The following is a 14555-nucleotide window of genomic DNA, read 5'->3' as shown; positions in this document are numbered from 1 at the left end:
GAACTTTTGAGATGTTAGTAGTGTTCGGTACTTTTGTTTTATGCATTGTGTTTACATCAAAGTGTATTATGCAATTTTCATTTGTTTTAAACAAAATGCTTTTGTTTTATGCACTGTGTTTAATGCTAAGTATGTACATTGAATTGTATTGTATTGTATTGCAGTATTGTTGTTGTTATGTGAGTACCAGAACTCCTCTAATAGAATGTTTACTTTTATCATGTGGCATGTAGGTTCATATTGCAGTTAGCTATTCTTGCAATTTGATTTATGTATTTATAATTTAGGCTTAATTGTCGAGCAATATTATTACGAATTTGTAAAGGAAAATAATAAATATTGTTACGAATTTTTCACACTTTTTATCCCACGACTATGTTGTCACAAACAACTTTAATTCACGACTTTTAAATCTTATAGAATTGGCCCACGACTATTACTTTCTTAGCAAGTTTAGTCTTTTCCGTGCAATCTCCGTTCAATTCTAGCCGAATTTTTTTTTCTCATTTTAGCAGGGGTATTATTGTCTTTCCATCTCACCTTCCGTAATGACATAAAAAAATAATAATAAACACATCCAATCTTTTCCATCTCACGCACTTCAGTTTCATCCCCCTAGCTAAACCATAAACTAAATTGAAATTAAAAACCATCCAACTCAACGCATTGATCTTCAAAAGAGATTTCATGCTTTTGAAGTTACTTCAATATTAGTTTGAGAAAGGCTCATAATTTCAAGTTCTCCAAAGTGAAAGTACAAAAATGAGTTCGGGTAATTTGAGAAGTAATTCGAATTGAAGATGCTGCAATGTAGAAAGTTTTCGATGTCTAAACTATTAATTTTAACTAAATTCGTGCCTATGTGTTCGTATGGAACTTTTGAGATGTAAGTAGTATTCGGTGCTTTTGTTTTATGCATTGTGTTTACATAAAAGTGTATTATGCAATTTTCATTTGTTTTAAACAAAATGCTTTTGTTTTATGCACTGTGTTTAATGCTAAGTATGTACATTGAATTGTATTGTATTGTATTGCAGTATTGTTGTTGTTATGTGAGTACCAGAACTCCTCTAATAGAATGTTTACTTTTATCATGTGGCATGTAGTTTCATATTGCAGTTAGCTATTCTTGCAATTTGATTTATGTATTTATAATTTAGGCTTAATTGTCGAGCAATATTATTACGAATTTGTAAAGGAAAATAATAAATATTGTTACGAATTTTTCACACTTTTTATCCCACGACTATGTTGTCACAAACAACTTTAATTCACGACTTTTAAATCTTATAGAATTGGCCCACGACTATTACTTTCTTAGCAAGTTTAGTCTTTTCCGTGCAATCTCCGTTCAATTCTAGCCGAATTTTTTTTTCTCATTTTAGCAGGGGTATTATTGTCTTTCCATCTCACTCTCCGTAATGACATAAAAAAAATAATAATAAACACATCCAATCTTTTCCATCTCACGCACTTCAGTTTCATCCCCATTCGCTAAACCCTAACCTAAATTGAAATTAAAAACCATCCAACTCAACGCATTGATCTTCAAAAGAGATTTCATGCTTTTGAAGTTACTTCAATATTAGTTTGAGTAAGGCTCATAATTTCAAGTTCTCCGAAGTGAAAGTACAAAAATGAGTTCGGGTAATTTGACAAGTAATTCGAATTGAAGATGCTGCAATGTAGTAAGTTTTCGATGTCTAAACTATTAATTTTAACTAACACCGTGCCTATGTGTTCATATGGAACTTTTGAGATGTTAGTAGTGTTCGGTACTTTTGTTTTATGCATTGTGTTTACATAAACGTGTATTATGCAATTTTCGTTTGTTTTAAGCAAAATGCTATTTTTTATGCAATGTGTTTAATGCTAAGTGTTTACACTGAATTGTATTGTATTGTATTGCTGTATTGTTGTTGTTATGTGAGGACCAGAACTCCCCTAATAGAATGTTTACGTTTATCATGTGGCATGCACTTTCATATTTATTCTTGTGTGGACATGTGTTTTTTTTTTTTTTTCTGTGATAGTTATGTATGTGTTGATGGGTACCACTTTCAACTATCTAGTGATTTTACTGTATATAATTGCAGTTAGCTATTCTTGCAATTTGATTTATGTATTTATAATTTAGGCTTAATTGTCGAGCAATATTATTACGAATTTGTAAAGGAAAAGAACAAATATTGTTACGAATTTTTCACACTTTTTATCCCACGACTATGGTGTCACAAACAACTTTAATTTATGACTTTTAAATCTTGTAGAATTGGCCCACGACTATTACTTTCTTAGCAAGTTTAGTCTTTTCCGTGCAATCTCCGTTCAATTCTAGCCGAATTTTTTTTTCTCATTTTAGCAAGTGTATTATTGTCTTTCAATCTCACCCTCCGTAATGACATAAAAAAAATAATAATAAACACATCCAATCTTTTCCATCTCACGCACTTCAGTTTCATCCCCACTCGCTAAACCATAACCTAAATTGAAATTAAAATCCATCCAACTCAACGCATTGATTTTCAAAAGAGATTTCATGCTTTTGAAGTTACTTCAATATTAGTTTGAGTAAGGCTCATAATTTCAAGTTCTCCAAAGTGAAAGTACAAAAATGAGTTCGGGTAATTTGACAAGTAATTCGAATTGAAGATGCTGCAATGTAGTAAGTTTTCGATGTCTAAACTATTAATTTTAACTAACACCGTGCCTATGTGTTCATATGGAACTTTTGAGATGTTAGTAGTGTTCGGTACTTTTGTTTTATGCATTGTGTTTACATAAACGTGTATTATGCAATTTTCGTTTGTTTTAAGCAAAATGCTATTTTTTATGCAATGTGTTTAATGCTAAGTGTTTACACTGAATTGTATTGTATTGTATTGCTGTATTGTTGTTGTTATGTGAGGACCAGAACTCCCCTAATAGAATGTTTACGTTTATCATGTGGCATGCACTTTCATATTTATTCTTGTGTGGACATGTGTTTTTTTTTTTTTTTCTGTGATAGTTATGTATGTGTTGATGGGTACCACTTTCAACTATCTAGTGATTTTACTGTATATAATTGCAGTTAGCTATTCTTGCAATTTGATTTATGTATTTATAATTTAGGCTTAATTGTCGAGCAATATTATTACGAATTTGTAAAGGAAAAGAACAAATATTGTTACGAATTTTTCACACTTTTTATCCCACGACTATGGTGTCACAAACAACTTTAATTTATGACTTTTAAATCTTGTAGAATTGGCCCACGACTATTACTTTCTTAGCAAGTTTAGTCTTTTCCGTGCAATCTCCGTTCAATTCTAGCCGAATTTTTTTTTCTCATTTTAGCAAGTGTATTATTGTCTTTCAATCTCACCCTCCGTAATGACATAAAAAAAATAATAATAAACACATCCAATCTTTTCCATCTCACGCACTTCAGTTTCATCCCCACTCGCTAAACCATAACCTAAATTGAAATTAAAATCCATCCAACTCAACGCATTGATTTTCAAAAGAGATTTCATGCTTTTGAAGTTACTTCAATATTAGTTTGAGTAAGGCTCATAATTTCAAGTTCTCCAAAGTGAAAGTACAAAAATGAGTTCGGATAATTTGACAAGTAATTCGAATTGAAGATGTTGTAATGTAGTAAGTTTTCGATGTTTAAACTATTAATTTTAACTAAATCCGTGCCTATGGGTTCGTATGGAACTTTTGATTTAACTAAATCCGTGCCTATGGGTTCGTATGGAACTTTTGAGATGTTAGTAGTGTTCGGTATTTTTGTTTTATGCATTGTGTTTACATAAAAGTGTATAATGCAATTTTCGTTTGTTTTAAGCAAAATGCTTTTGTTTTATGCACTGTGTTTAATGTTAAGTGTTTACATTGAATTGTATTATATTGTATTGCAGTATTGTTATTGTTATGTGAGGACCAGAATTGCCCTAATAGAATGTTTACTTTTATCATGTGGCATGCAGTTTCATATTTATTCTTGTAGTGACATGTGTTTTTTTTTTCTGTGATAGTTATTTATGTGTTGACGGGTACCACTTTCAACTATCTAGTGATTTTCCTGTATATAATTGCAGTTAGCTATTCTTGCAATTTGATTTATGTATTTATAATTTAGGCTTAATTGTCGAGCAATATTATTACGAATTTGTAATGGAAAAGAATAAATATTGTTACGAATTTTTCACACTTTTATCCCACGACTATGGTGTCACAAACAACTTTAATTCACGACTTTTAAATCTTGTAGAATTGGCCCACGACTATTACTTACTTAGCAAGTTTAGTCTTTTCCGTGCAATCTCCGTTCAATTCTAGCCGAATTTTTTTTTCTCATTTTAGCAGGGATATTATTGTCTTTCCATCTCATCCTCAGTAATGACATTAAAAAAAATAATAATAAACACATCCAATCTTTTCCATCTCACGCACTTCAGTTTCATCTCCCCTCACTAAACCCTAACCTAAATTGAAATTAAAAACCATCCAACTCAACGCATTGATTTTCAAAAGAGATTTCATGCTTTTGAAGTTACTTCAATATTAGTTTGAGTAAGGCTCATAATTTCAAGTTCTCCAAAGTGAAAGTACAAAAATGAGTTCGGATAATTTGACAAGTAATTCGAATTGAAGATGTTGTAATGTAGTAAGTTTTCGATGTTTAAACTATTAATTTTAACTAAATCCGTGCCTATGGGTTCGTATGGAACTTTTGATATGTTAGTAGTGTTCGGTATTTTTGTTTTATGCATTGTGTTTACATAAAAGTGTAACATGCAATTTTCGTTTATTTTAAGCAAAATGATTTTGTTTTATGCACTGTGTTTAATGCTAAGTGTTTACATTGAATTGTATTATATTGTATTGCAGTATTGTTGTTGTTATGTGAGGATCAGAACTCGCCTAATAGAATGTTTACTTTTATCATGTGGCATGCTGTTTCATATTTAATTTTGTGGGGAAATATGTTTTTTTTTTATGTGATAGTTATTTATGTGTTGACGGGTACCACATTCAACTATATAGTGATTTTCCTGTATATAGTTGCAGTTAGCTATTCTTGCAATTTGATTTATGTATTTATAATTTAGGCTTAATTGTCGAGCAATATTATTACGAATTTTTAAAGGAAAAGAATAAATATTGTTACGATTTTTTCACACTTTTTATCACACAACTATGGTGTCACAAACAACTTTAATTCATGACTTTTAAATCTTGTAGAATTGGCCCACGACTATTACTTTCTTAGCATGTTTAGTCTTTTTCGTGCAATCTCCGTTCAATTCTAGCCGAATTTTTTTTTCTAATTTTAGCGGGGGTAATATTATCTTTCCATCTCACCCTCACTAATGACATAAAAAAAATAATAAATACATCCAATCTTTTCCATCTCACGCACTTCAGTTTCATCCCCCATCGCTAAACCCTAACCTAAATTGAAATTAAAAACCATCCAACTTAACGCATTATTGATTTTCAAAAGAGATTTCATGCTTTTGAAGTTACTTCACTATTAGTTTGAGGAAGGCTCATAATTTCAAGTTCTCCAAAGTGAAAGTACAAAAATGAGTTCGGGTAATTTGAGAAGTAATTCGAATTGAAGATGCTGCAATGTAGTAAGTTTTCGATGTCTAAACTTTTAATTTTAACTAAATCCGTGCCTATGTGTTCGTATGAACTTTTGAGATGTTAGTAGTGTTCGGTTCTTTTGTTTTATGCATTGTGTTTACATAAAAGTGTGGACCATGGTCCATAGTAAAATTTTCTCTTAATAGGTGGACCATGTATAGATTACATTATTTCTATGCATTTGGTACATTATTTTTATATATAATGGTAATTACAGAGTGTTTGAATGTGTGCGAATTACTTTTGAAGTTACTTCAATATTAGTTTGAGAAATGCTCATAATTTCAAGTTCTCTAAAGTGAAAGTACAAAAATAAGTTCGGGTAATTTGAGAAGTAATTCGAATTGAAGATGCTGCAATGTAGTAAGTTTTCGGTGTCTAAACTATTAATTTTAACTAAATCTGTGCCTATGTGTTCGTATGGAACTTTTGAGATGTTAGTAGTGTTCGGTACTTTTGTTTTATGCATTGTGTTTACATAAAAGTGTAACATGCAATTTTCGTTTGTTTTAAGGAAAATGCTTTTGTTTTATACACTGTGTTTAATGCTAAGTGTTTACATTGAATTGCACTGTATTGTATTGTAGTATTATTGTTGTTATGTGAGGACTAAAACTCGCCTAATAGAATGTTTACTTTTATCATGTGGCATGCTGTTTCATATTTATTCTTGTGGGGAAATGTGTTTTTTTTTTTCCTGTGATAGTTATTTATGTGTTGACGGGTATCACGTTCAACTATCTAGTGATTTTCCTGTATATAATTGCAGTTAGCTATTCTTGCAATTTGATTTATGTATTTATAATTTAGGATTAATTGTCGAGCAATATTATTACGAATTTTTAAATGAAAATAATAAATATTGTTACGAAATTTTCACACTTTTTATCACACGACTATGGTGTCACAAACAACTTTAATTCACGACTTTTAAATCTTGTAGAATTGGACCACGACTATTACTTTCTTAGCATGTTTAGTCTTTTCCGTGCAATCTCCGTTCAATTCTAGCCGGATTTTTTTTTCTAATTTTAGCGGGGGTAATATTGTCTTTCCATCTCACCCTCAGTAATGACATAAAAAAATAATAATAAATACATCCAATCTTTTCCATCTCACGCACTTCAATTTCATCCCCCCTCGCTAAACCCCAACCTAAATTGAAATTAAAAACCATCCAACTCAACGCATTGATCTTCAAAAGAGATTTCATGCTTTTGAAGCTACTTCACTATTAGTTTGAGGAACGCTGATAATCTCAAGTTCTCCAAAGTGAAAGTACAAAAATGAGTTCGGGTAATTTGAGAAGTAATTCGAATTGAAGATGCTGCAATGTAGTAAGTTTTCAATGTCTAAACTTTTAATTTTAACTAAATCCGTGCCTATGTGTTCGTATGAACTTTTGAGATGTTAGTAGTGTTCGGTGCTTTTGTTTTATGCATTGTGTTTACATAAAAGTGTGGACCATGATCTATGGTAAAATTTTCTCTTAATAGGTGGACCATGTATAGATTACATTATTTCTATGCATTTGGTACATTATTTTTATATATAATGGTAATTAGAGAGTATTTGAATGTGTGCGAATTACTTTTGAAGTTACTTCAATATTAGTTTGAGAAAGGCTCATAATTTCAAGTTCTCCAAAGTGAAAGTACAAAAATTAGTTCGGGTAATTTGAGAAGTAATTCGAATTGAAGATGCTGTAATGTAGTAAATTTTCGGTGTCTAAACTATTAATTTTAACTAAATCTGTGCCTATGTGTTCCTATGGAACTTTTGAGATGCTAGTATTGTTCGGTACTTTTGTTTTATGCATTGCGTTTACATAAAAGTGTAATATGCAATTTTCGTTTGTTTTAAGCAAAATGCTTTTGTTTTATGCACTGTGTTTAATGCTAAGTGTTTACATTGAATTGTATTGTATTATCTTGCAGTATTGTTGTTGTTATGTGAGGATCAGAACTCCCCTAATAGAATGTTTACTTTTATCATGTGGCATGCTGTTTCATATTTATTCTTGTAGGGAAATGTGTTTTTTTTTTGTGATAGTTATTTATGTGTTGACGGGTACCACTTTCAACTATCTAGTGATTTTCCTGTATATAATTGCAGTTAGCTATTCTTGCAATTTGATTTACGTATTTATAATTTAGGCTTAATTGTCGAGCAATATTATTACGAATTTGTAAAGGAAAAGAATAAATATTGTTACGAATTTTTCATACTTTTTATCCCACGACTATGGTGTCACAAGCAACTTTAATTCACGACTTTTAAATCCTGTAGAATTGTCCCACGACTATTACTTTCTTAGCAAGTTTAGTCTTTTCCGTGCAATCTCCGTTCAATTCTAGCCGAATTTTTTTCTCATTTTAGCAGGGGTATTATTGTCTTTCCATCTCACCCTCGGTAATGACATAAAAAAAAAAATAATAAACACATCCAATCTTTTCCATGTCTCGCACTTCAGTTTCATCCCCCCTCACTAAACCCTAACCTAAATTGAAATTAAAAACCATCCAACTCAACGCATTGATCTTCAAAAGAGATTTCATGCTTTTGAAGTTACTTCAATATTAGTTTGAGAAAGGCTCATAATTTCAAGTTCTCCAAAGTGAAAATACAAAAATGAGTTCGGATAATTTGAGAAGTAATTCGAATTGAAGATGCTGCAATGTAGTAAGTTTTCGATGTCTAAACTATTAATTTTAACTAAATCCGTGCCTATGTGTTCGTATGGAACTTTTGAGATGTTAGTAGTGTTCGATGCTTTTATTTTATGCATTGTGTTTACATAAAAGTGTATTATGCAATTTTCGTTTGTTTTAAGCAAAATGCTTTTGTTTTATGCACTGTGTTTAATGCTAAGTGTTTACATTGAATTGCATTGTATTGTATTGCATTATTGTTGTTGTTATGTGAGGACTAGAACTCCCCTAATATAATGTTTACTTTTATCATGTGGCGTGCCCTTTCTTATTTATTCTTGTGGAGACATGTGTTTTTTTTTTTCTGTGATAGTTATTTATGTGTTGACGGTTGCCACTTTCAACTATCTAGTAATTTTCATGTATATAATTGCAGTTAGCTATTCTTGAAATTTGATTTATGTATTTATAATTTAGGCTTAATTGTCAAGCAATATTATTAGCAGATGATACATGAAGTTTTACTTTTAAAGTTACACAGTGGGACAATTACTAAGCTTAGGGGACCAACATATGTACGAGGTCCTATTTTCAACAACATTGATAAGGATGAATTTTGTTTAGTAGTGTTGAGAGAGAAGTTGACAGAGTTTGGATACAATGATAATGAAGCTAAATGTTATGCATTTTCACAATCTACATTAATAAAACTGGAAAGTGATTATGAAGTTAAGTTTTTGGCAGTAAATAAATTAAATCCAAATAGGGAAGTGGAGATTTGGGTGGATTGTACTGTAGTAAGAATACAATATGATAAAGGTAGTGATGGTGATGTAGAAAATGATGGGCAGGAGTGTAGTGACAGTGAGTATGAAATGGTTGGTACCAAATTAAATACAGATGATTGTGACTTCGATTAGAATGTTGATTCCAGGAAGATGAACAAAGATGGCAATAGGATCGGGAAGAAGATGTGGGAAGATGGAAATCGTATGGCAACACTACATTTGTTGAGAACAGGAGAGAAATAGGTTATTACTATGGTTGAAAAAATCGCTACGCGCTCGGGGGAGCCTAGTTGTGTTTTCTTTTGTTTTTTTTTTTTTTATTATAAATTTATTAAGATTTGATATTATTAAATGTTAACCTAAAGAAAAGGGTAAATTACCAAAATGGTCCATCGACTATGCCATAATGCACAAATTAGTCCTCGACTAATAATTTTAACAAATTAAGTTCTCAACTATTCAATTTTTACTCATTTTGGTCCTCCGTCACTTTGGCTGTCAACTAAACGTTAAACATAAGGGCAAAATTGTCAAAATTTCCCTCATCAAGAAATATGCAGTTTTTTTGAAAATTCTGGCATTGAAAAACCAGTACTAGAACTCCAAGAGTGATGGCTTTCAATTCTTACATTTTCTTAGTCCCTTGCCACAATTGAATCATGAGTGCTAAAAGTCTAAAACTCATAACAAAGAAGGAAAACAATGACACCTCTAGAGAGTCAAACTGAAATTATCAAACCTATTATTCCATAGCGCCACCAGCCACCGATATCAACAACAATTCACCAATCCACAATTCCGTGAGCTCTTCCTGTTGACTGAAATCGGAAATCGAAGCGCTGATCCGAATCCGTACGAGCATGGACACCAAGTACCAAGAAAACGACCCCAAAGGGCTACTGTGGGAGGAGGTGACGATGGAGATGCAGAAACTGGGTCACCGCTGGAATGCAAAACGGTGCAAGGAGACATGAGAGAACATAAACAAATACTTCAAGAAATTGAAAGAAAGCCAGAAGAAGCGACCGGAAGATTAAAAAACGTGCCTGTATTTCCACTAGGTAGAAGCTCTGTACAAGAAAATCCAAAATTGAAGCTTCTATGAATCCATTAGAGGCTGAAAACAGCCCAATAATGGTGCGCCCGGAGCAGCAATGGCCGTCGGCGACGCCCAGAGTAGCAGCGCCCAGCCCAATAGATGATGCAGACTCTTTATTGTTTTCCCAAAATTGCCCTTATGTAACGTTTAGTTGACGCCCAAAGTGACAGAGGACCAAAATGAGTAAAAATTGAATAGTTGAGGACTTAATCTGTTAAAATTATTAGTCGAGTACTAATTTGTGCATTATGACATAGTCGAGGGACCATTTTGGTAATTTACCCTAAAGAAAATCTAGAATTTGAATAATTTAAAATTATTTCATTTAAAATGATGTTATTTTGAGTGAAATAACCCAATTAAAAAAGAAGGGAACAATAACTAGTCAACTGACTAGGCGACCTAGATCGCCTGGCCAGTCGCCTAAACTACCGATTTTGGTGATACACTAGGCGGCTAGCTAGCATCTAGCACCTAAGCGTCAATTAATCGGTGCTTATTTTGCAACACTGGTCATTACCGAGGGGTGAGATGAAAAGACAATATTAACCCTGGGACAAAAAAAAATCCCGACTAGAATTGAAAGAAAAATGTACCAGAAAAACTAAATCAGCTAAGAAAGTAATACATGGACACTTTTATAAGTTTTAAAAGTGGTAAATTAAAGTTGTTAGTAAAACCATAATCGTGAGACTAAAAGTGCAAAAAATTCTTATTGTTACAGATGGTTGATTACTGGAGTTTATTGGTTTTAGAAAATGGTGTGTGAATTAATAGGCCCTTATTATTCCATGATGAAAGGATATTTAGCATTAATAAAGAACATCAGTAAGTACAAAGTTACTACATTAGCTAAACCACCAAATCCATAAACCTTCCTGAAACGCCAAAACAAGTCGTAGAAATAAGCTACAACTATCTTCAATTGTAACCCTTGAGTGGATCAGCTGATTTGCCAGATCTAGCATCTGACCACGCTTTTGCAATGGTGCGTTTCATCTCTTCATCACCCTCGTCGTACATATTCTGAAAATCAAAACAAGTATTAAGAAATAATCAGAATAACAAAAAAATGAGCATCAATCTGAATATAAACCTTTACCTTCATCAAATCCATTATTCCAGCCATGGGATCCTTTTCTTTTTCAACACTGGGCTTAAACTGTTGTGCATTATGAAGGTACAAAATGATTATAAGCACATAAGCCTTGCAGATTATGAAGCTAACCTCATTTTAAGGTTTAAATGCACAGTTTAAAGCAATTACCTTGTCCTCTTTGTAGAGCAAATCTAACCAGCTCCCTTTAGAAGCTTTTGGCAAGGTGAATGTGACCCTTGTGGGCTTCACCATTACTTTACATTTCTCAGGAACTATCTCCTTGTTCAACTTTGATAAGGAAAAGCGGTAGTTCTTGCCTTGCACATCATGGAATTTCACATCAACAGACATTGGTTTAAAGTCGGTCTCCATTTTCTCCTGATCAACTCCTTCCAAGGAGATATAAATCTAGAAAACACAATTAAAACAATTGCACAGTCATAATCAAATAGTGCACTTAACCCATACACAACTAAGTCCATACACATGCATGGCTGTTTGTCAGAAGGATAACTACTTAACTAGTCAAAAATGTCCAAGACAAAGGAGAAAGATAACCTTGCCAGGACTAAAAATGAATGCCATGGCTGTTTAGAAGAAAATTACTTCACAACAGGGAAACAACCCTAGTAGTTTGGAAATTACAGATAATTTGTATCATCTACAATGGAGGATTCAACACACAGATCTTTATTCATCCTCTTACCTTCAGTTTGTCATTGTCCTGATCCCAGCTAAACGATGCAACTGTTGAATAACTCAGTGCCGGATTAGATATAACCTTTGGTGCAGTTGAAATTGGAGTTGGTACAGGAGAAACAGATGTTGCATCTTTTGACAGCTGCATAACAACAATATACATTCAGTTTCAGCAACATTTAAAGTAGTGAGCAAAATACCTTCCAACTAGGAAAGCATGTCATACATAGCAAATTTTAACACCCATAAACTTATCAAAACAATTTCCATAGCATACTAAAATGAGGGTGATCATATGTTACACTTGCATTTGACTTTATTTTCTTCCAAGGATATGGGTGAATCATACATGTGTGCACAGCATGTGGCACTCATGATCGAGACCTTAATAATTTCTAATACAGGATTGGCAACTAAAACTTAATAATATGTATCCATCCTTTCAGCATCAAAATAAATAGAAATGCTTCAGCAAAAGAATGTCTAGTAGTAAGTCTTTCCAATGGGCTGTTTAAGTAATTAAAGCTTAAATAGTTAAATTTAATTCTGTAGAATGGGCAAGCAAATGAGATTGCACAAATTTGAATACTCAATAATAATTACATCATTAATAGTAAAAATCACATCATTTGGTCTGTTTAACAATAAAGATCTAGGTAGCACAAAAACTGGAACATAGGGAAATGCAGAATACAAAATGTGACGGAAGCATACAAATATAAAAATATAAGTGTATATTTGTAAATAGTTCTTCTTTAGATATGCATAAATATTAATCATTTATTACTTTGATTTTAGGAGATGTATTTAAAAAAAAAAAAATTAATTAGGGAACCAATTCTAAAACATTTTATGGAGTGTCCAAAGTTTCTTAAAGGAAACGCTTTTCAAACATGGAAACACACTCTAGAGAGTTTGTATGCATCATAGATAAAGATCAAGTGGACTTGCAAAGTTTTCTACAAACAGACACTAATGACTAAATAGAGGCAAATTAAGATTCTCTAAATGCCACTATCTCCACTCAGTACTCTTAAAGTGCCTCATAACTTGATATGAAACAATCAGATACCATTGGTAGCAAATCTAACAACCAAGATGAAATTGTGAATGGCAACGAGTATCTTTATAATTGTAAGATTCCTTGAAGTTTTCAAGGTACACAAACATGAACCTGATACACTAAATAGAATATGCACTATTGGAGAGAATTCTATGTTAACATGTGGTCTTGCGTATGAGGAGCAATGTTTCATAAAGTGAGAAATTAAAATTAATGAATTAAAAACTTCATTAGGGCACTATATTATGTGATAAATATTCATTACTGCACTAACATTAGGAATGATTAGCTGTTACGGAATTATTGTATCCACAAGTTTCCCCAATGCCTTTTACAAACAATACAAAGATCAAATCCTACTCCTACTTAGTATCAGTTCAACGTTCACACTTTAAGAATCAGTTTCCAACAACATAACCGTCACTAAAGCCTCAAATCTAAGGACTAAAGGTTCTCTAGCCCACAAAATTTCCAACAAAAGAAACTGGTGGATCAACCTATAACCAGCAATATTATCCGTAACTGCATCATATTTCCAATTTCTTCGCGTGTTTTGGACGTCAATTTAGAAATAGGCTTTAGCAGTTCTTACATCATCAACACGAAAATAACTACACTAAATAATCAAACAACAAAATGAGCTAATAACACCAACAAAACCAAAAAAAAATGAAGATGAAACTATTAAAAATAATCAATCCTCTAATATCATCATCTGTCCGTTAAAACTGACCGATCGAATGTAATTTTAATTAAAATAAATAAACGGAACTCCAAAATATGCATATACAAAGTAGAAAATGACCTTCTCCAACTTTTGAATTTCAGAGGAAATGAGAGAGAGAACGCGAGGCCTCTTTGCAACGCTCTGAAGATGCTTCAGTTCATCCAAGTCCAAAGCCAACCCTTCCACTCCGTCAGCTGCAGCCATTTTCCTTTTTATCGATTCTATATTCTGGATTGAATCGTCTTTGAGTTTTGAGATTGCAGAGAAAAAGAAACGGCTGATCTGTTTAAGCTCTCCAAGGGTCTCCAGAAGGCACCAGAAAATGGCGGAAGTTGTATATAAGGAGCGGCACGATAAGGAAGAGCCTAAAAAAAATTAAAACAAAAATAGAAAAAGGGCTGAGAAGTTCTAGAAAGAAGCTTCTGGATTCCTGGTTTTCCGGGTTGGAAAATAAACGGAATAGCCAAGGCCTATGATCTGAGTTACTGGGCCTAGTGTAATAGTTACACAGTTTTGGGCTTTTTTTGTTCAGCGAAACAGATATTGGGTCTGGATTATGGGGACACAAAGACATTTGTATAACTATTAAACGGCAATTTACATATTAAATATTTATAATTTATATATTGAATCTTCACAATTTACATACTGAATGTTCATAATTTGAATTGTGAACATTCAGTATGTAAATTGTGAACACTCAATAGAGAAAATTGTCATTTTGGTCTACTGACTATAAATGTCCTCTTAATTGCAGTCCACGACTTCCAAAAGTATTAATTGCAT

The 14555-nt window shown here is 32.5% G+C and overlaps 1 protein-coding gene across 1 annotated transcript; it reads right to left on the bottom strand.

Annotated features, from left to right (window-relative positions):
• Positions 1–10947: 10947 nt before the first annotated feature.
• LOC116017912 (calcyclin-binding protein) lies at positions 10948–14095 on the bottom strand. Its single transcript, XM_031258584.1, has 5 exons — positions 13848–14095; positions 11987–12121; positions 11449–11688; positions 11284–11343; positions 10948–11207 (listed from the first exon to the last, which is right to left on the bottom strand). The coding sequence occupies exons 1-5, from the start codon at positions 13971–13973 to the stop codon at positions 11103–11105; spliced, it is 666 nt and encodes a 221-aa protein (XP_031114444.1). The 5' UTR covers positions 13974–14095; the 3' UTR covers positions 10948–11102.
• Positions 14096–14555: the final 460 nt, after the last annotated feature.

Source organism: Ipomoea triloba, chromosome 1, assembly GCF_003576645.1.
Source record: "Ipomoea triloba cultivar NCNSP0323 chromosome 1, ASM357664v1".
Classification (NCBI taxonomy): domain Eukaryota; kingdom Viridiplantae; phylum Streptophyta; class Magnoliopsida; order Solanales; family Convolvulaceae; genus Ipomoea; species Ipomoea triloba.
This window is presented reverse-complemented; position numbering and strand designations above follow the sequence as displayed.

Coding starts and splice junctions, on each gene's coding strand:
- LOC116017912 (XM_031258584.1), bottom strand. CDS start 13,973: ATGGCTGCAGCTGACGGAGTGGAAGGGTTGGCTTTGGACTTGGATGAA. Junction 11,689..11,986: donor AGGACAATGACAAACTGAAG/GTAAGAGGATGA, acceptor TGTGTTTTCTAG/ATTTATATCTCCTTGGAAGG. Junction 11,208..11,283: donor GAATAATGGATTTGATGAAG/GTAAAGGTTTAT, acceptor TTTGATTTTCAG/AATATGTACGACGAGGGTGA.